This window comes from Ptychodera flava, chromosome 4 (genome assembly GCF_041260155.1).
Source record: "Ptychodera flava strain L36383 chromosome 4, AS_Pfla_20210202, whole genome shotgun sequence".
Lineage (NCBI taxonomy): Eukaryota > Metazoa > Hemichordata > Enteropneusta > Ptychoderidae > Ptychodera > Ptychodera flava.
Genome location: NC_091931.1, coordinates 46102339 through 46126074, shown reverse-complemented (window position 1 = coordinate 46126074; position 23736 = coordinate 46102339). Strand labels below are relative to the sequence as shown.

Here is a 23736-nt window from a genome sequence, read left to right as displayed (position 1 = left end):
TGTTCTATAACATTTATTGTTTCCCACTTCCCATCCCCATTGTTGTATCTACACTTTCACTGTTGAATGGTTTCAAGGGATCCATTGGGCAAGTGCCAGAACGTCTTGTGCTCTGTAAGTGTAGTGCACAAACTATCCAAAAACGCGTCAATGATAGAGTTCCACACTTGTACCATAAATTGGGAAGAAAAATTGTTGACATTGCATGAAAAACTGTGAATACTTTGACAATTTGATGCCCCACACAGTACAATAAATTACCCACAATTCTCTTTGATTTGTATCGTCGAAGGTTACTCGTCTAATAATTTTTCAGTTCTGCATGTAAGCACTAATGTGCAGCATCAGAATAATTGTTAAATTATATCTAGTAAAAGTGCATTTAGATATATCAGTGAAAGTTTCAAAATAAACACTAAACAACCATAAAAGTCACATTCTTTAGGTACTACACATGCCACTCTTTTTGGGCAGCAAGCTATGAAGAACTGAAGGAGTCATTCTCTGAGAAAGTTTAGCATGCAAATTTCTTTTGTCACTTCCATTGAAAAAAATCAATATCTGTTTATTTCGTAAAACAGGTGCAACTAGTCTCCCTACTTTGCATCACATTGTTCTATATGGCTGAAGACACAATCAGTGGAAAATTTTACAAAAATGCTATCTCCTCTCGCAATTATGCATAATTTTCCAAATCATTTAAAATGAGAATTGAGAAGAATGGTGTGCTTAAAAATACGGTATTCATCTGTGAATCTGTGAATTTGTCTACACATGGGAGACATGGGAGACTTCACTGAAGAATCTCCGAGGATACTAATCATAATGAATTATGGGAAATCTACAGTACTGTGCCCCCCGTCATGAATGCAAGATAAATATGTAATAATAAGGTTATAACAAAAATACCGCAATGGATTCACTCTGAAATTGGTGCCACGCATTGCCCTCCACTTCGCATTGGACGATACACTGCCCCAGTGTCATCATGCATCGTTTGCGGTATTTTTGTAAAATTAACCTCATAATCTATCAAGCAAATATTGCCACATAAACACTTACTGGAGTTCAAGAAACATATTTCCATGATTTAAGTCTGTGATAGTAAATCCGTTTCCGCGCTTGTTATACCCTCGATGAGGAACAATGAGTTGTATAATCCAAATTAACGCCAAGCAATGTGTGTGAGACACCGTGACCGTATGTCAGTACAGCATAGCAGTGGTGATTACTTTGCCAAATTTCAGCACTGAAATCTCAAAGAAAGGTGCACACAAGTTGTGCAAAGTTGTTCTGACATGAGTAGTACCTTCATTCAAGTTCAAAGAGAAACTTTAATAATCCTGGTTGGAATGGATTTTGAAAGAATGAGCATTTACTGTAAACTGAAACAAAAGAGGTCATATAGTTTTCAGAATGCAGACCATCATAGCTCACTTTAAATATGCTCTGCATTTTTGTAAAAATAGTGAACGTACAGCTAGGACTGATGCTCTTGCATCAGACTTGATGAATAAGAATAAAACTTTAGAAAGCTGAGCCCCTATGTACAAGCGCCTTTTTTCCACACTTATTGTTATGATTGGTTCTGTTCCTACTCCATTGACAGCTTCAATTGTTGCAGTTGGACTGATTCTTTCTGGCATATTTATAAGAGTGACATTAAGTTTTGGAAGCATCTAGGACAAACCATCGTTTGGCCACCAGTTTGTTACAAATAGCTCATTCAGTCCAATTCAAGTACTTGTAATTGATGCATTATGATAGTGAAATGGAACCCAGAAGTTGAAGTAAAAGGAACAGCAAGTTTCTTGTTTTGAGATGAGAGATAAATCTTTATTGAACATTTTTTGACCAAAATATCAAATAAAGATTTCACTGTCATCCGCAAACCAGACTTCCAAAAAGAATCACAAAAGAAGTTGAAATCAAGAAGAAGTACTGGTATACCGTACTGGTGCTGTAAACATCATCAACACTGAATGAATTGTGACAAGCCCTATTATTACCTCCAATTTGCTATAGGAATATATGGCAATAGGAGCTTATCTGATCATATGGTGTCCATCTTCTGTACATACATCTATGTGTACTTATTGATGTTTATACATGTATGCGTGTGTGTACAGTGTACAATGACTGTACAAATGTGAATATGATAAAAAAGCTTCTAGTTCTACCTCCAAAACTGCAACAGATGGCCTTGATATTTGACACATGTAAAATCTTCTGTGAAATAAAACATCTGATAGGTTTGAAATTGGGTTTACAGGATCACTTGGATTATGTTTATACAGTCCAGTTTGTTAAAATTTATGACAAAATTAGTAGGATTACGTATATGAGGCAATTTTTGCAATTTTTTGTAAACAACATATTCTTCTCTGAAACCGCGAGTCAGATGTCTTTCAAATTTGCCCAACATGTCCCAATGGATATAACATGTTTGTCCAATGTGTTGCAAAATTAGCACAGCCCCCTAGGTTGTTCTAATGAACTGTAAATATGAGAGCATTAACTCAATTATGTCATAAAGCCAGCAAGTTGGTAGTGCTTGTTCCAATAGTCCTTGTCAAGTAGATACAAGTAGATAATGGATTTTAGACTACAATATGTAATTGGCTGCATTCCATCATGCACACTCATGAGGACTGTCACAGATTGTTGCAGAAGTCAAAAGATGAAATTTGTTCTTTTACTGGTAAAGGGGGTTGGACTTCCATTCAATTTGTGAACTTTGTTTGAAATTCACACTTTGATTTCAGGATCACAGGTTCTCTTCACATTGTGTATAAAATAAGCAAGAACTGTTTACTTGTACCAACAAATTTTACAGTCACTGTTTCCAACTGGTATGTGTCATGCAATTGTGTTTCCTCCCAAACACAATTTATATTGGTAACATGACATCCTAAACTTTTCTTTAATTCAAATTACAAAGATTGAAAGTATCATATATTCAATTTGCGAAGTGTCTGCCTGCTTTAACCACATATACACTTTGTCATTCATGCTCACTGTGTCAAAACAGCACTGAATACTGCAGTCTTCAAGTGGCCTTCAATTCCCAGTAAAAGTTTGTAAAAGAACACCTAAAACCTAAAAAACCCAACCCATATACATCAGGACAAATGGCAGTCCATATGGTAAGCCAGTTCCCGAGTCAAAGCCTCTCTCAAAAAATATCAAATGACCACGGAAAGTGTGGAAAGCTAACATGTTTCTACATCAGGGCAACTTATCAACAGCTGAAAAAGCACTGAGATATGAAAAGGGCAAGTAAAATTTGATAGAATTACTTGACCATGTAATATGGCCAGGGGATACTTATTCCTCAGTAGGTGTTGCAAAATTTATATTGTACTGCCCCATTTGCACCTCGAAATTATCTGTATAGAAAATAAGAATAGTTGCTTGTTTCTAGAAGTTATTATTTCTGTTGTACGTTCATCTAGATACTTGCACCATTTTATGTTGGTTTTAGAAAACATATGTCAATAAAATGTCAACAAAAAGGACTAAAGAACACTGATCTTTGATAACAGGAAATTGACATAAGTCTTGAAGTGGAATATAATGGTGGCTTTCGATTGGCAGTGGATGCAGATCTGGTTTTTGGAAGAACAGCATTTGTCAGTATTACATTGAAACATTTACAAGGGAAAGGCAGGTTACAGTTCACTAGACATCCATACACTCACTGGTCATTTGCATTCTACACGGTAAGTGATGCTTCTTGCGAATATTTTGTGTTCTTCAGAATGTTTGTTTGTTTACCTCGAAGAAACAAATATTTTTTTGTTTACATCCATGAAGCAATTTTTTTTGTCTTTACCTCTAAGGAAAATTTTTTTTGTGTGTTTGCCTCCATGAGAAATAAACGTTTTTGAGTTTACCTCCGTAAAATATATAAGTTTTTGAGTTTACCTCCATGAAAAATATAAGTTTTTGAGTTTACCTCTCAGAAATAAATGTTTCTATGTTTACGTTCATAAACAAATCTTTTTTGTTCATCACTATGAAACAAATGTTTTTGTGTTTATCTCTATGAAACAATTGCTTTTTGTTTACCTCTATGAAACAAACGTTTTTGTGTTTATCTCTAAAAGGAATCGGAATAATGAAAAAAATATTTGTTGTATGACACTTTGATTATAATCTGCTGTATTCATTTACTATGCCAGTGTGTCCTATGTCAGTAATACATTCATGCTTTTAATTATTAGCTCACATTTGGTTATACCAATGTGAGTTTATCGTATAGGCTGAAGTCGATGGCGTCTGTATGTATGTATGTGTGTATGTATGTATGTATGTATGTATGTATGTATGTATGTATGTATGTATGTATGTACAGTATGTCCGTCAACATCAAAAACATGCAAACCGCTGCACGTTTCAGCTTGATATTTGGTGTGTGGATGCATCCTGGGCTATAGATGGGATTTTGTTCAAATGAAGTCTGCATTGCCAAAATTATGCAAATGAGCTTACAAAATGTGAAAATGGTTAAGAATAAATAACTCAAGAACTGCTTTTTTGATTGCTTTGAAAATTTGTGTGCAAGTACCTTAGGTGAACCTTATACAGTTTTATGAATATTGTGAAGATATCCTTAATTTTGTATTTTTGCTGAATTTTTTGGTGATTTTTCTCATTTTCAGTAAAAATTCTTCTTCTCTGAAACCGCCAGCCCAATCGCTCTCAAATTTGGGTTGTCTCTTCACAAGGGTGTTACTCTTGTAATTTGTTGAAATTATGACAAAATTGGGAAAATTACTATTTTTATAATCTTAAACAGTATTTCCTTTTTAAAACCCCTGGACAGACAGCTTTCATATTTGGTACGCAGACGTACAGAGATGACAATAGTTAGATATGTGGAAATTCTCCTGAAATATAAAAATTTGTATTTTTAAGACAATATTGTCATTTTTGGTCAAGAAAACTTTATCTCAAAATTACTTGTTTGATAGCTTTGTAATTTGGTATGAAGTCCCTTGTTTGATAGCTTTGTAATTTGGTATAAAGTCCCGAAATATGTTATTAGATAAATTTTCTGCTCAAAGTGTTGGGAAACCCCAAAATTTGTATATTTTAGGTACTTTTCTCAGTTTGTGACCTTAAATGACCTACACCAACCCAGGATATGTTGTGAGACAATTTTGAAGGCTGTGAACATAATGTTGTCATATTTGGTATCAATTTGTAGGAAAATTTGATCCAGAAAATAAAGCTGAGGTGATTTTTTAGCTCCCATAGCCATATGTATATATGGCAATGGAAGCTATTCTTATAGGCTAGGGAAATGTCTGTATGTATGTATGTCTGTATGTCTGTATGTCTGTACGTCTGTATGTCTGTATGTCTGTATGTCTGTATGTCTGTATGTCTGTCCGTCAACATCAAAAACTCCAAAACCGCTGCACATTTCATCTTGATATTTGGTGTGTACATGGATGATGGGCTGTAGATGAGATTTTGTTCAAATGAAGTTGTCATTGCCAAAAATATGCAAATTAAGTGAAAAAATGTAAAAACAGTCAAAATTGAAAAAACTCAATAACCACTGAGCAGATTACATGAAAAATTAGTATGTAAGTACTTTGGGCTGACATGAAATGATTGTGCACATCTTGGGTCAGTATCTTGGACTTGCTATTTTTCATGAATTTTTTTGTAATTTTCTCCCATTTTTGGTCAAAAAATCTCCTGCTCTGAAACCACAAGTCTGATTGATTTGAAACTTGGTATGGAAGTGCATAGGAGTGACCTTTCCCAAATTTGGACAAATCGTGGTGAAATTTGCATATTTTTAGTTTACAGGTCCATAGACTCCCATGTATAAGGCAGATCTCCATAGACTCCCATGTATAAGGCCACGAAAAATAAAAATTTAGTTTCTCATCGTATTCATATTGCAAAAAGGATGCAGTGACACAATTTTTAGTCCCCACGGATGAAGTCCAGTGAGCTTATAGATTGGGTCATGTCCGTCTGTTGGTCCATCTGTGAGTCCATCCGTTTACGCAGATATCTCGGATATTTTGACAAAATGTCATGTGACCTTGATGACCTTTGATCTCAAATATACATATTTGTCCATAACTCAGTAACCACAAGTGCTACAACCCTTCATATATGGTATGATGGGACAGCTTATGACGCCACATATTGTACCTCATTAATTATGCACATATCTAATTTTGAGCGAGCCAATAGAGCTAGAGGTCTGATTTTTGGTATATAGGGATAACTTAGCAATACAATTTTTTTGACAAAATGTCACGTGACCTCGGTGACCTTTGACCTCAAATATACATATTTGTTCATAACTCAGTAACCACAAGTGCTACAGCCTTCATGTATGGTATGATGGGGACACCTTATGATGCCACATATTGTACCTCATTAATTATGTGCATATCTAATTTTGAGCGAGCCAATAGAGCTGGAGGTCTGATTTTTGGTATATAGGGATAACTTAGCGATACAATTTTTTTGACAAAATGTCACGTGACCTCGGTGAACTTTGACCTCAAATATACATATTTGTCCATAACTCAGTAACCACAAGTGCTACACCCTTCATGTATGGTATGATGGGACACCTTATGACGCCACATACTGTACCTCATTAATTATGCACATATCTAATTTTGAGCGAGCAAATAGAGCTAGAGGTCTGATTTTTGGTATATAGGGATAACTTAGCAAAACAATTTTTTTGACAAAATGTCATGTGACCTCGGTGACCTTTGACCTCAAATATACATATTTGTCCATAACTCAGTAACCACAAGTGCTACACCCTTCATGTTTGGTATGATTGGACACCTTATGACGCCACATATTGTACCTCATTAATTATGTGCATATCTAATTTTGAGCGAGCCAATAGAGCTGGAGGTCTGATTTTTGGTATATAGGGATAACTTAGCGATATAATTTTTTTGACAAAATGTCACGTGACCTCGGTGACCTTTGACCTCAAATATACATATTTGTCCATAACTCAGTAACCACAAGTGCTACACCCTTCACATATGGTATGATGGGACAGCTTATGACGCCACATATTGTACCTCATTAATTATGCACATATCTAATTTTGAGCGAGCCAATAGAGCTAGAGGTCTGATTTTTGGTATATAGAGATAACTTAGCAAAACAATTTTTTTGACAAAATGTCACGTGACCTCGGTGACCTTTGACCTCAAATATACATATTTTTCCATAACTCGGTAAACACAAGTGCTACATCCTTCATGTTTGGTATGATTGGACACCTTATGACGCCACATACTGTACCTCAATAATTATGCGCATATCTCATTCTGAGCGAGCCAATAGAGCTGGATGTCTGATTTTTGGTATATAGGGATAACTATAGGAAACAAATTATTTGACCAAATGTCATGTGACCTCGATGACCTTTTACCTAAAATATATGTTTATGTCAATAAATAAGTAACCACAAGTGCTATGTCCTTTGTATTTAGTAGGATGGGAGACCTTATGACAACACACGCTTTACCTCATTAATTATGTACACATCTAATTCTGGGCAAGCGAATAGAGCTAGAGATCTGATTTTTTGGCATACAGGGATTAATTAGCAATATAATTTTTTTTTTCAAAATGTCATGTAACCTCGATGACCTTTGACCTTGATTATACATATATATGCATATTTCAGTAACCACAAGTTCTATACCCTCCAATTTTGATAGGATATTAGACCTTAAGATGTCACATCTTATACCTCATTTATAATGCGCATATGTATTTCTTGGCTGGCCAATACTGCTAGAGGTCTGATCTTTTTTCCCGATTTAGAACCATAACTTAGACATGCCTCATGTGTTTCAAATTGGGAACAACAACATAGACCTATGTGCCCATAGATCTCAACATATACACTCCAGTGATACTTCTTAATGACCACATTTTCCTGCCCCATCAAGACTAATACTCCTATTACAAGTGGGGACTATGTCATTGTAAATGACTTGTTGAGTTAATGGTTGTATCACAGTATTCGATATATCTAATTCTGTATTTTTTTCCATTTTATATTCTGAATAATCACATTAAACATATTTCACTGTCTCCAGTACATTTCATTTAAGTATTTTCACTTCATGCACTTTATCCCTTTCACACATGTTCAAATATCTGACCAGAGAACAAACACTAAATAGTCCAGGATGGGAGCTACAGTGTCATTGACGCTATTTTTTCATTTTGGACCAATTTTTGCAACTTTTCTTTGTAAGACATACAAGAACTGATGAGAAATTTGGATCCAGGATAATTCCAGATGTTGTAATCACCGCCCACAGTGGAAGGCATTTCACTATCTTTAACTACCTTAAGTGCTGTTTACATTAGAATGATAACACTCATGGCATTAATTAAAAAATCTCCAAGGTTGTAAATGTACTTCCTGTCATTTGGTCTTATGTAATACCAAGGGGTGGAACATTTGATATTCAGGAGGGGGTAGGGTCTAGAAGATTGATGATGTAGCATTACTTTTTTACCAGATCCCTTGTGCATTTTTTGCCCACTCCCACCTTTTGGACACTGTGGTGCGAAGCACCAAAGGTGTCCTATGTCGCCACAATGTCTGTGTGTGTGTCCGTCTGTCCGTCCGTCCATCCGTCCGTAGACAGATTTTGTTCCACTCATAACTTAAGAACCCTTAGGTCCGATGTCATGCAATTTGGTATTTGGTATTATCATGATGAGACTTAGATCTGATTAGATTTTGGTGGGTGTGGCTTATTAATTAATTGCTCATTTGCATATTTTATGATTTTTTTCATTCACGCAGATATCTCAGAGACGCCTGGAGCGATTTCGTTCAAACTTGGTACAAAGATAGTACTCTACCTCACACAGATGCACGTTGATTTGTTTCACAATGCGATCAAATTTGGCCGTGTTAGAGGACTTTTTAGTTTTCACCTCCATAGACTCCCATGTATAAGGCAGTCCATAGACTCCCATGTTTAAGGTAGTCCATAGACTCCCATGTATAAGGCAGTCCATAGACTCCCATGTATAAGGAAGTCCATTGACTCCCATGTATAAGGCAGTCCATAGACTCCCATGTATAAGGCAGTCCATACACTCCCATGTATAAGGCAGTCCATAGACTCCCATGTATAAGGCCAAGAAAAATAAAAATTTAGTTTCTCATCGTATTCATATTGCAAAAAGGATGCAGTGACACAGTTTTTAGTCCCCACAGATAAAGTCCAGGGGGCTCATAGATTGGGTCATGTCAGTCTGTTAGTCCATCCATGTGAGTCCATCCGTTCACGCAGATATCTCAGACGCTTTGAAAAAATGTCATGTGACCTTTGACCTCAAATATACATATTTGTCCATAACTCGGTAACCACAAGTGCTAAACCTTTCATATATGGTATGATGGGACACCCTATGACGCCACATATTGTACCTCATTAATTATGTGCATATCTAATTTTGAGCGAGCCAATAGAGCTAGAGGTCTGATTTTTGGTATATAGGGATAACTTAGCAATACAATTTTTTTTGACAAAATGTCATGTGACCTTGGTGACCTTTGACCTCAAATATACATATTTGTCCATAACTCAGTAATCACTAATGCTACACCCTTCATATTTGGTATGATGGGACACCTTATGACGCCACATATTGTTCCTCATTAATTATGTGCATATCTAATTTTGAGCGAGCCAATAGAGCCAGAGGTCTGATTTTTGGTATGTACGGATAACTTAGCAATGCAATTTTTTTGACAAAATGTCACGTGACCTCAATTACCTTTGACCTCAAATATACATATTTGTGCATAACTCAGTAACCACAAGTGCTACACTCTTCATATTTGGTATGATGGGACACCTTATGACGCCACATATTGTACCTCATTAATTATGCACATATCTAATTTTGAGCGAGCCAATAGAGCTAGAGGTCTGATTTTTGGTATATAGGGATAACTTAGCAATACAATTATTTTGACAAAATGTCACGTGACCTCGGTGACCTTTGACCTCAAATATACATATTTGTCCGTAACTAAGTAACCACAAGTGCTACACCCTTCATATTTGGTATGATGGGACACCTTATGACGCCACATATTGTACCTCATTAATTATGCACATATCTAATTTTGAGCGAGCCAATAGAGCTAGAGGTCTGATTTTTGGTATATAGGGATAACTTAGCAATACAATTATTTTGACAAAATGTCACGTGACCTCGGTGACCTTTGACCTCAAATATACATATTTGTCCAAAACTCAGTATCCACAAGTGCTACACCCTTCATATTTGGTATGATGGGACACCTTATGACGCCACATATTGTACCTCATTAATTATGCACATATCTAATTTTGAGCGAGCCAATAGAGCTAGAGGTCTGATTTTTGGTATATAGGGATAACTTAGCAATACAATTATTTTGACAAAATGTCACGTGACCTCGGTGACCTTTGACCTCAAATATACATATTTGTCCAAAACTCAGTATCCACAAGTGCTACACCCTTCATATTTGGTATGATGGGACACCTTATGACGCCACATGATATTATTCCTCATTAATTATGCACATATCTAATTTTGAGCAAGCCAATAGAGCTAGAGGTCTGATTTTTGGTTTCTGTGTGTCGCTACGAGATTCAGTTCCTGCTACGTCTATCTACAGTCACATCATTGGAGCCAGTACGACATTCGGTAAGAGGTTTATTTTTGTATCTGTATTTAGAGCATGTGTTAACTTTGCGTGTACCGATAATATCTGTGAGTGAATGAGAGTTGAGAAGCTGTGTGCAGAAAGAAACGGCCTCGAAAGTTATCCAAAGCACGTCACTGATAAGTCGTGTCAAAACGTGTGGCAACATCTCACCACACATCGAGTATACAATATGGGCCCTAATTATGGTCTAGTTTATGGTTTAATTATGGTCTAATTATGGTATAGTTATGGTCAAGATCTGTTTCAAAAATTACATCTATTAAAACTTTCGATTTTTCCACATTGTATACCACAATACCACATGATAAATTGAAAGAGCGCTTGAAAAACATCATCAACCAAGCATTTTTCTACAAAAACGGTTCACGCCGTTACAAATATGTGGTATTGGGGTATAATTCTACATATTTTGTTAAAAATACAACTAACGCTAAAGTGTTTTATACCGAGAAAGACATTATCAGTATGCTTGATTTCCTCATTGACAACATATTTGTTGAATTTGGAGGACACATTTTCCAACAGTGTATAGGAATTCCCATGGGCACTAACTGTGCTCCCTTACTTGCCGACTTATTTCTGTTCTCATACGAGGCAGAATTTATCCAGAACCTTATCAAGCAGAAAAAGGTCTCTGTAGCTCGTACTTTCAACCTTACATTTAGATACATAGACGATGTTATTTCATTGAATAACTCTGAATTCAGTAAATATCTCGCTATGATTTATCCTCCAGAATTGGAGATTAAAGAGACTACAGAAACGGCCTCTTCTGCTTCATATCTGGACATTTTACTTGAATTTGACTCTAATGGTCACCTTTCTACTAGGCTATATGACAAGAGAGATGATTTCAACTTTAGTATAATTTAACCTCATCAGTAATATTCCACTCTCACCTGCTTATGGGGTATACATTTCCCAGCTTATTCGATATGCAAGAGCATGCAGTTCATATGGTGATTTTGTAGAGAGACATGGCCATCTCTCTTTCAAACTGTTAAATCAAGGTTACACCAGAGCAAGACTTGTCTCTACATTCAAACGCTTTTTTGGCAGGTATCGCAAGCTGGTTGATAAATACGATATCTCTCTTCGACAAATGATCACTGATGGCATCGGTGACATGGGGCCTTAGTTAGTGACCAATACCTATCTGACTTACAGATTGATATATGGCGGGTGCCACATGTGGGGCAGGATGCGCTTACTATTTTCGAAACACCTGACATCACTTCTTGGTCTTCTGGCCAGAGGTCAATATATCTTTCTTTCATGAATATGACTTTGTTTGTGTACCGTCTATTTACTGTCTGTTCTGTGCTGTTTTGTGTCTATGTTTACAACTATTGTCTTACAAATTTTGACCTAGTGTTATTGGATTATGGATTGGTATGATTGCGATTATTTTAAAAAGAGTATCTAAATTTAAGAGGGATCGACTGTAATTGTGTTTTCAATATTCACGGAGTTCATTCCATAAATGTTAGTCGCGTGATGACGACGCCATTGTTTTACAATTAGGGCTTGGGCGTGCATTAAAAACAACCGTTCCCCTGATTTCTACCACACTTGGGATAAAGTGTGTATGTGCGATGTATGATAGTGAGCATGCGTGCGTGAGTGCTTCACGAATTCTACAACGTGTTGAAAGGTCTCAGTCAGAAAAATGTAACAACTTAGCCGGCTATTGAACCACTCTTTTTTGGGAGTGGAGATTTAGCAGAGTGGTTCTGTCTCAGGCCTCTCAGCTAGGCGACTGATGCCGTATGTTGTGGGTTCGAATCCGATTGAAAACTATCCGTATTTTCTATCCTGGGTCGGTAACACTGCTGGTGGACAGAATTGTCCCCGAGGTTATCGTTCGCCCAGTTAAAGCGATGAAATTCGTTTCTTCGCTTCGATAAAGTGTGTATGTGCGATGTATGATAGTGAGCATGCGTGCGTGAGTGCTTCACGATTTCTACAACGTGTTGAAAGGTCTCAGTCAGAAAAATGTAACAACTTAGCCGGCTATTGAACCACTCTTTTTTGGGAGTGGAGATTTAGCCGAGTGGTTCTGTCTCAGGCCTCTCAGCTAGGCGACTGATGCCGTATGTTGTGGGTTCGAATCCGATTGAAAACTATCCATATGTTCTACCACACTTGGGATTCTTATAGTGGAAACTGAAAGTTCAATCCCGATTTGCGAGAATTTTTGGTTGTTTTTGGGCATCGTAACTTTTGTGGAGTACGAGTCGGGGGCCCCTGTAAGGTTGTGCCGTCACGGACATAGCGGAGTAAGCGAAATGTGGTGTTTACATGGTTCAAACTAGGATATATTTTCATTTTAGCATACCAAGTCTGAAAACAAATGACCCTCCTGGTTTCACTTTAGTAAATTACTATATCTTGTATTTTCACTGATATCGTGAAACTTGCCAAAATGTCCCGATAGAACTTGTAGACCACGCCGTTTTCCCATTGAACACAATTCCCCGAATGGCGTCATTTGTTATGCCCAATCAGATTGAGTGTTCTTCCGCACGCTTTCCAATACATTCGACATTACATATATACAAGATATCGTAAGACGTAATCGTTACTATGATTGGTGGAAGCGTTTTCATGCCCTTCGGCATGTCGATAGGGGCCATTAGGTAAATTTTCTCAGTAAACGCAATATCAAGAGAAATACGAGCGTGCGGAAGTGGGGCAAAGAATATGTAAAGACATTTAACACTTCTAAATAAACAACAATTATCAAACGTTTATAACCCATGTGTTGCAAAATGTAACTGGCGCATTTTTCTTTCCGACCATTGTACGGCGGTGCACGGACAGTGGGCTATCGCCACCGGAAATATTCACAATATAGCAAGGCATTTCTGTGTTCAAGATATGACGGTCCATGAATTTCATTCGGTTGTAAAAGGAATTTTAAAATTACCCCTCTGTGTCATAGTGTGGCGTTCAAATTATGGCTAAACATTTCAGTTTAAAATGTTGAAAAATAAAGTGTAGTCCACAGTTTGTTTCAACATATGCATATTTATTACTGGTATGTTATTTCATTTCAATAATTTAGCCCATCTTTAGTATGTATTTTTAGCTGCTATAGACTATAGTCTATAGAAGCATTTGGGATGGGTATCCGTCCAGCGTCCGTCGTCAGTCTGTATGTATGTATGTATGTATGTATGTATGTATGTATGTATGTATGTATGTATGTATGTCCGTTTGTGAGGCGTCCGTCCACTCAAATATCTTGAGAACCGCAGTACTTACTGATTTGATATTTGTTGTGTAGATGAAAAATATGATTTTGAGAAACTTTTTTTTTAAATTTTTTGATATTGTTGAAAATAGGCAAATTAATGCCAAAAAAGGTGTTTTTGGTAAAAAATCTTCTTCTTCATAACCGCTGGTCAGACAGCTTTGTTATTTGGTATACAGGTCCCTAGGGATAACCCAACTTAGATTTGTTCAAATTGTGATGAAATATGCAAATGTGTATTTTTAAGGAATTTTTTTGTCATTTTTGGTCAAAATTTGACTTACATTGTATGTAATTCTTGTACTGTATAAACCCTATCAATTCTCCTAGAAAAAAATAATTAATATGATTTTAAATAATTGAATTAATTAGGAAATCATCAAAGCCAAAATAATTTTAGTGTGGAATTATCAGAAAGTTCAACTTTTTTTGACAGTTCATAGCTTACCATCTTGGAGGATTAAAACATGTAAAGGCAACTTTCCTGAATCCCAACTTTGACATATTCTGAACCACCATTTATGTTATCTAAAAGAAATTGCTCATAATAGTTTGTCATGATAGGGTGGTCAAATAAATAGAGATAGAGAAAGTTCTAATTTCCATTTATGGTTGACTTGGTAAGGATAAAAAGATTACTTTTTGAGGAAAAAAATAGAGTGGTCAATTAAAAGAGTGGTCAAAGTGATAGGGTTTTTATGGTAAAGCTGGGCTGTAAGATTCCTCGTGCTATTTATAGCAATTATGCAATCTGTGTAAACAGTGCAATGAAAGTGTAACATGATTCTTTATAATGCTTTTGATGACCTTGAACTTCGTAAGTTACAAACATTTGTCTCTTCAGTGTGCTTTCTCTGAGTAGGTACAGTCTCAACTTATTAAACAGAACTTACTTACAATGTTAATTTGAAAGTTAAAATGTGCTTGGTTAATAGGATGAAAATACTGATATTAAAAGATAACCAGCTGAAGATTCTTTATAACCTGACAGATATGCTGTTTTTTCATGACGTAAATCTTTATTTAAGCAAGTCTTGTTTACTTTAATTTGAATGTAATTAACTCTCGTTTATTTGCTATTATAGACTAATATAGTCTGATGAAATATGCAAATCTGTAATTTTACAGAATTTTTTTCCATTTTTGGTCAGGCCATCCTGAAATGAGCTATCAAAGATATCCACCTTCTTCATCAATACATGTGTCACAAAAGGTTATTCTCTACATAACACAGCAGAGCTCTGTCAACTGTTGAGTCGCTTGTTTTTTTCAAAACCGCTGGTCAGACAGCTTTAATATTTGGTTTACATGTCCCTAGGATGACCTTAGTGAGATAATTTCATACAGTCAGGAAATACTTAATTTTGTATCCATGTCTATCGTAGCTTCAGGGACTTTGGCCCTATGTTTGTATTTCTTTAGTCCATATTTGTTTAGCAGTGTTCTAAAATTTCTGAACAATTTGCAAATTATTCTGATGATATTTCAGATGCATATATTTGTGGTGATGATAACATAGTTGGTACTTTGTACAAAGATTGTAAATTTTGTGCAGTCAAGCTGCAATTGAAACATCAACTGATAATGGTGTATTAGTTTCCTATTGGATTTTTATGTCAGAATTGCACAAATCTGTGCTGAATTAGAATAATGACACTGATCAAGAATCCCATCTGATTTCAGTTTTACAGTGGCTATTGGGAGAATGTTGTTCGCAGAGGAATGCATAATGTGCATTGAATGTAAAATCAAAATATTTAATATGAAATTTAAATCATTTTAGTGAATCATAGCTAGACAACCTATCTCTGACATATTTTTCTTTCTTTTGCAGTACTGGTATTCACTGTGTCTTTACTGCAGCTGCTTATTAAAAAAAGAGCCAAAATAAATCAGAATACACACACTTAGTACACAGACATTTGACAACAACATCCAACAGTGACATTGACAATACATACTAACAAGCAGAGCTTGTTAGTTCGAGAATATACAGAATATTATCTCACATAGTGAGTGTCTGAATATTATTCTGAATTGTATTCCAAAGCACATTCTGAAAGGACTCTTCTGGAATATACAGAATATTATCTCACATAGTGAGTGTCTGAATGTTATTCTGACTTGTATTCCTAAGCACATTCTGAAAGTAACTCTTCTGAAAATTTCACATTCTTTGCCACTGCACCATCTCCCTAATACATACTGATGACCCACGGTGTCCACTCAAGTCTCACTTTGATTTTTTTATCAAGCCGCCTCTGTTTTTTGTTGTTGACATTTGCTCCCATTGCTATAGAAGTTGATATGCATGTTCCTAAAGATGACCTCCAGTACCTAAGTTGGAGACTTATTTGCTTTTGTGGTTCTCGTTTTTCCTGGTTTAAATATTTCTCAAATGGACCAATTCAAACCGAATGTGAGCACATAGTGTCCTTGACGGTATTTTTTTTTAACACCAGGAACCTGAAATGGACTTTGAAGTTGAGTCACAATTTGAAGGACGCATTGTCAGTCAACTTGGATCTCTGATTGTCAATCAAGTAAGGAGATTGGTTCCTTCGTGTGAATTCTCTAATTTTATTTATTTTAACAACATCCAAGCAAGTAGGTGCTTGTAATGTGTTTGCCTCTTTAATCCTTTAACGAAATCAAACTGAAAAAATTTTCTTTCAATCATAATGAAAAGTTTTTGTTGATACTGCCTTCATACTCTTTATTTCCCATGTGCAGCATTTTGTTGTCACCAGTATTTCATATATAGCACCTGCTGTACATTGTCAAACACCACCACTGTGATGATTTTAAATGTACTAAGTACTAGCACAGTCAGGCGGTATCTTTTGTACTATGATGGGCCAAAAAAACCATGGTTGTTTCTGGTCAGTGTGCACATCACATAGAAACCTTCACGTCAACCCCTTTTTTGATGATAAAGAAAATGAAGTATTAAAGTTGCAAGACGATGTGCTTTTATATACAATCTACCTCTCACCCTGACAGTGAAAGATGTAAACTTTTGCTCAAACTTTCTTTAAGAGAACATTGAACTATTCTCTTTCAAAATCAAAAATAAACTCGGGGTCACTGTGCAAAATTTGGCACTAGAGAAATAAGCTACCTCCTAATGGCCACAATCCTCTCTCTTATTGTGAGATGTAAAAAATATATTGATTTTTTACATAAAAAGCTTCAAAATTAGCCCCACAAATGATAGCCCAAAACATATTCTAAAATTTTAGAGTCCAAATATCTGTGCATGAGGTGCACTCTACATTATAGGTAGTTCGTACCTTGAAAGTAAAAGACTTAAATTTTTGCTCAAACTTTCCTCAGTGAAACTTTCAACTATTCTCTTACCAAGTCAATAAAATCATGTGTCACCATGCAAAGTTTGTCATCAAAAAACAAATTACCTAACATTTACTGATATTTGAATGTCTAAATGGCTGCTACCTCTGTGTTAACTCCATTTCAAAAAATAAAATTCTCAATTTCCCCAAAATTAAGATGGTGAAAATTATTCTCACACTAAGAGCGTTAAAATGACCTCAACAACAACTGGTAGATCAGATAAAAATTATGAAAGTTTGAGAGTCTGAATGTCTGTCCTTTAGGTACATTCTACCTTAACACAAAAAATGAAAATCAATTGTATGTTTGGAAAGCAGTCTGACTAGAACAAAAAAATGAAAATACAAAACATTGTCATTCATATTTTGAAAGTCAGCCATCATCAGAAACAATTTTTTTTTTTCTAGGCCAAATAGTAAACGTACTTTTAATGACATCAGAAAATCTAAGATATTTCAGCTTATCTGAACTATTGGGAAATTAAGTATCACTGCATTGAAATTTGATTTCAGCACAATAAGATACGATTGACATGTTTGTACAATATTTTATTACAATACTTTAGTAATTCCTTACTCAATGAAAATTTATGCTAGATATTTGCATGTAAACATGTGAAAATGATGTTGGCTGATAAGAATTACACTTTTCTTTTTCTACATGTATAATGATGTTTTCGACAGATTCGAAGATCAATTCGTAAGAAGCACACATTGCCCAATTACAAGATCCGATACAAACCATTCTTCATAAAACCTGATCCTCCTCATCTTATTGATGATGTTTTAGTCAACGATATGAAAGTTACTGTAGGCAGATTACAGGTCACAGTTGTGGAATGTTCTAGACTTCCACCCCTGCCTGCTGAATCAGAGGTATTTTGTACAGTTGCTGTTGGTGAGTATCAAGTTTGAAAAACTAATCTAAATTTTTAATTTCTATTTGAATGCACATCCATTAATATGAATAAAGCAAGTCAACAAAATTACAGCCATGTTGCTCACCCTACAGCCTCATGAAATAGACTGTTTTGGGCCAACTGTCAGGCCTTCAAGCAACAAACGCATGCAGTTACCCTCATGGCCAGTCAATATGACAATAATTGTGTATACTGTTACGTGATACGGCTTGATGTGTTGAAAAGCTCTCTTCCCTCTTTACTACCAGTAGGATGGCAGCTTGCTTTGTTAACTATGGCTTCATAGCATATGCATGTTGTCCGCATCTATCCAAAGTCAGACTGTTTCAAGCACTGTGACTAACTCTTTGAAAATAGAAATCAAATGCGTGTAATGAGAGTCTTGTCATTCTCGAGTGTACAAGTCCATGATGGTGTTTGAAGTACTGCAAGACCCAAGATGTACTTGTACATGCAGGTGTCAAAATGACCTGAGATGTACATGCAGGTGACAAAATGACCTGAGATGTACATGCAGGTGTCAAAATGACCTGAGATGTACATGCAGGTGTCAAAATGACCTCGGATGTACATGCAGGTGTCAACATGACCTCAGATGTACATGCAGGTGTCAAAGTGTTATTTTGACGAAATTATATGGACACTTCCGTCAAAAATTTGTAAGAAGGTGCATGTAGTTCAGTAGAAGGCAATAGAAAATCTGAAACCACTTTCTGCTTAGTGTGAACCATTCATTGAAACTTTTCCTAATACCTCTCAAATTTCATTCCCAAGTTTGTAGGGATGAACTGAGTTTTGTTACATGATCATGAAATTTAAATTTCTGTTCGTTTGAGCGTAGCGAATTAGAACAGAAATGTTTTCTTATCGTTGACATGCAGTAGATTTTTCGTTCACACCTGTGATGCCTTGTATGCTAATGAGAGTATATAATAGAGAGTGAATGGAAGATTGTCACATTCTCTCGGGCGTCTACACCGTACCTAGCTTGCTTCCCCTCAATTTTTTCCGAACTAGTGATGCATATATGTTGTATTTTGTTCATTCACGAGAAGTATCATCAGAAAAGTAGATTTTGAATCAAAGAATTGACCATGTACAACAGATTTATATCAAGATAAAAGTACATATTAGATATCGTTCATCTCTTCATGAATTTTGTGTATATTATAACATGTGCGTTATGGTTGTGTAAAATTTTTCTTTACAAAGGCCATTAAATCTCGGGGGCTGTCGGGTAGACGCGCCACCCCAAGTGTAAAAAAGTGTTTTTTGTTTTCTTGGTCTTAGACCAGAATTGGCATTCACATATATTTTCAGCTCCCATATATGCATATGTATATATGCAAATGGGAGGTATTCTTATAAGGTGGCAAAATGGCGTCTGTATGTATGTATGTATGTATGTCTGTTAGTCCGTCCACATCAAAAACTCCTAAACCGTAGCACCTACTGTCTTAGTATTTGGTGTACAGGTGCACCTAGGGGTGGAGATGTGAATTTGTTCAAATGAACATGTCAGTGCCAAAAATATGCAAATGAGGGGAAAAAGGAAAAATCCTGCAAATGGCTAAAACTCAGTTAGCATTGGTCAGATTAAGTTAAAACTTAATATGCAGATTGCTTTAGGTATTCTAAATGATGCGTGAACAAATTAGGGTGAAATTTGCATGTTTGTATTTTTAAGATATTTTTTCCGTTTTAGTCAATAAATCTTGTTCTCTGAAATCCCTCGTCTGATGGCTCTGAAAGTTAATATTCATGTTCCTCAGGATGACCTTAGTTAAGTTTGTACAAATTGTATTGATATTATCATATTTGTAATTTTGGGGCAATTTTCCCAATTTTTTGTCAAAATTTTTTTTCCAAAAACTACATTTGATATTGTAAACTGTATTTGGTGTTGAAATGCAGTAAAAAATCATTAGAAAATGTAGCTGAGGTTATTTTAGCAGGTTTGGTTTCCAACAAATATATTCCAACAAATATATTCCAAAATTTTTTCAATGCTTAAGAGTATCAAGGTTGTAAATAGTTGACACACTTCCTGCCATCTGGTCATCGTATATTTCATGCAAAGATGGTCAAAACAAAGGGGAGGACCATTTGATATTCCAGGGGGATTCCTGGTAGTTTTTGAAAAAAATTCCAAACAAATGTCAATAAAAAAATCAGCCAGAGAAGGTTTGACAAAAAGAAAAGGTGGGAGAGTGGGAAAAAAGAATGTACAATGGATCGGATAAAAAAGATAATGTACCTCATCAATCTTCCAGACACCCCCTTATCAAATGGTCCACCCCTGATGTACCAGTATTTTTGCGCGCAATTAACCATGCAGTGTATTTTAGTTTGAAGATGTCAAGTTAGGTAAGGATTTGAAAGGAATAGTCAAGTTCACCACAGTTAAATTTGTTAACTTTATCTCTTGTGTCATCACCATGTGTAATTGGTTAAGTTTGTAAGTTGTTCCAGGTGTGGATGCACCAGTTGTTCTGGAAGAAAACAATGTTTACTTTTCCCTGTAGGGTTTCTGTATGTTGAAATCTCTCCATGTATCTGGTGTATGGATAAAATGTAGACATTGGTTGCATGTTATGTATTTCAGTCTATGTCATATATTGTAAATGAAAAATCAAGAACAGTTTGTTGTGTGCTTGGGAAAGATAACTTTTTTATTTGTCAATACATAAACTGCCTTGCAGATTGATTGTCTTAAAAATTATCACAGAAGTAGAAAAGGGAAAGAAACTAATCAAATTGCTGTAACATATTCACCCTTAGTGCCTGTAGGCCTATATTTAACTATTTTATCATTACATTCAGCTGTTTGTTATATCTTTATCACTCTCCATGGGCCAAGGCACACTGTGCCAGTCTGTATATGTCAGTCTGTCTGTATGTATGTCCATGTTTCATACAATTGGCTTGTTTTGATAACTAATTGGAGCGAGCAGTGACATTGTCACCATTTTTCGCTATGCTGTCAGCAACGCGGAGCTTATCAAATAGGTTGATTTTCCGTCGTCGTCCGTCGTTGTCCGTCAACAATTGCCTTCTCCTCTGAATTCGCAAGTCCAATTGCTTTGAAATTTTATATGCAGTTCACTTAGGGCGACCTCACTTCAGTATCTTCAAATCGTGGTGAAACTTGCATATTTGTATTTTTGGGGCATTTTTTGGTGTTTTTGGTAAAAAAATCTTCTTCTCTGAAACCGCTCGTCCGATTGCTTTGAAATTTGATATGCAGTTTACATAGGGTGACTTCAGTCAGATTTGTTCAAATCATGGTGAAATTTGCATATTTGTATTTTTAAGGCAATTTTTGTCATTTTTGGTAAAAAAATCTGTAAAAATGTTCTTCTTCAAAACTATTAGTCAGATAGCTTTCAAATTGATATTTGGTACATAGGTCCCCAGGGATGATCTATTTCAGATTTGTTCAAATTGTGCAGAAATATGCAAATTTGCATTTTTAATACAATTTTTGCCATTTTTGGTCAAAAAATGTATTTCTCAAAAAGAACTGGTGTGATAGTTTTGAAATTTGGTATACAGGTTTCTATAGATGAACTAAGTAATCTATATTGAATTTCTGATGAAATCTGTAATTTTGTATTTCTGGGGCAATTTTTGCCATTTTTGGTCAAAAAATGTGTACTTCCAAAACTTCTCATCTGATATTTGGTATACAGGTTCCTACAGATGAACTTAATGATATTTATTGAAATCATGATGAAATCTGCAATTTTGAATTTTTGGGCAATTTTTCCATTTTTGGTCAAAAAATGTGTTTCTCAAAAAGTACTGGTCTAACAGCTTTGAAATTGGTATACAGGTTTCAATAGATGAACTAAATTTGATCTTTAGAAATTGTGATGAAATCTGCAATTTTTATTTTTGGGGGCAATTGTTGCCATTTTTGGTCAGAAAATTTTATTCTCAAAAAACTACTCATCAGATAGCTTTGGTTGACATGTATGTTCTTAGGGATGACCCGATGTGATATATTCAAAGTATGATGAAATCTTCAGTTGTGTATTTTTGCAGCTATTTTAGCCACTTTTCTGGCCACTGCATTGAGCTATCATAGATTTCTACCTTCTTCATCAACATATGTCAAAAATAGATATTCTCTACATAAACACAGCGGAGCTATATCGGCCGCTAGGTCGCTTGTTACAGATTGTTTTTGCATCATCCTTAACTGTCCGCTGCATACAATGTGAATCTGACTTTTGGCACCCCCATTGCCTTTTGTTAGCTCCACTGTCAGCAACGCAGAGCTTATCAGATAGGCTGATTTTCTGTCGTTGTCCGTCCGTCCGTCCATCCGTTGTCTGTCAACAATTACCTTCTCGAAAACTGCAAGTCGGATTGCTTTGAAATTTGATATGCTGTTCACTTTGGGTAACCTCACTGAAGTTTGTTATTAAAATCATAGTGAATTTCGCATATTTGTATTATTGAGGTATTTTTTGCTTCTGAAACTGCATGTCCAATTGCTTTGAAATTTGATATGCAGTTTACTTAGGGTGACTTCAGTAAGATTTGTTCAGATTGTGGTGAAATTGGTATTTTTAAGGCAATTTTTGTCATTTTTGGTCAAAAAATCTTTAAAAATCTTCTTCTTCAAAATTGTAGGTTGGAGAGCTTTGATATTTGCTACATAGGTCCCTAAGGATGATCTATTTAATATTTGTTCAAGTTGTGCAGAAATCTTCAATTGTGTATTTTTGCATTAAGTTTTGCCATATTTTGTCTTGCCACTGAAATAAGCTATCAGTGATTTCCACCTTCTTCATCAACACATGTGCCAAAAATAGTTATTCTCTACATTATACAGGGGAGCTATATCAGCCGCTAGGTCGCTTTCTTTGGAACATTTTCAAAAGAGTTAATTAGGTTAGTCAAGTATAGGTTGCACCATTCTCACAATATCAGTTGTCCTAGTATATCATAATATAGGTTATCCCAGTCTCACAATATAAGTTATCCCAGTATCATAATATGTATAGGTTATCCCAGTCTCACAACATAGGTTATCCCAGTATCATAATATAGCAGTGTTGCACCCAGGAATTGTAAATCAGATGACACCGTGTCCCACTATCGTTTATTTTTGGGGACAATTTGCACATTTTTGGGACAACATGCAGCAGTTGTCAATCAAATTTTTATATCATTTTGTAACAAATTAGTTTCACACAAAAACAGGAAAGTTATCAAGACTGTGTCATTATGCTTGAATTTCAGGCAAGTATACCAAATCTGCCACAATAAGAGCTCAGTCAGACTAAAAGCAAGTTATTATATCAAGTGCAGGGTTCTAATTACTTACTTCTAATTACTTTTATCATAATATGGGATGTCCCAGTATCATACCATGCAATTAATGAGGTTCCCTTTGTCATGTATTGTTGAGCAAGCAGCTACATGACG

The 23736-nt window shown here is 35.7% G+C and overlaps 1 protein-coding gene across 1 annotated transcript in view; it reads left to right on the top strand.

Moving 5' to 3' along the window:
• Nucleotides 1–23736, top strand: part of LOC139131957 (PDZ domain-containing protein 8-like) — a 105527-nt gene that overhangs the window by 13694 nt on the left and 68097 nt on the right. Inside the window, exons 4-6 of the mRNA XM_070698294.1 lie at nt 3546–3722; nt 16487–16567; nt 18062–18275. Coding sequence (XP_070554395.1) covers nt 3546–3722; nt 16487–16567; nt 18062–18275 — 472 coding nt within the window. The remainder of the gene's footprint in view (nt 1–3545; nt 3723–16486; nt 16568–18061; nt 18276–23736) is intronic.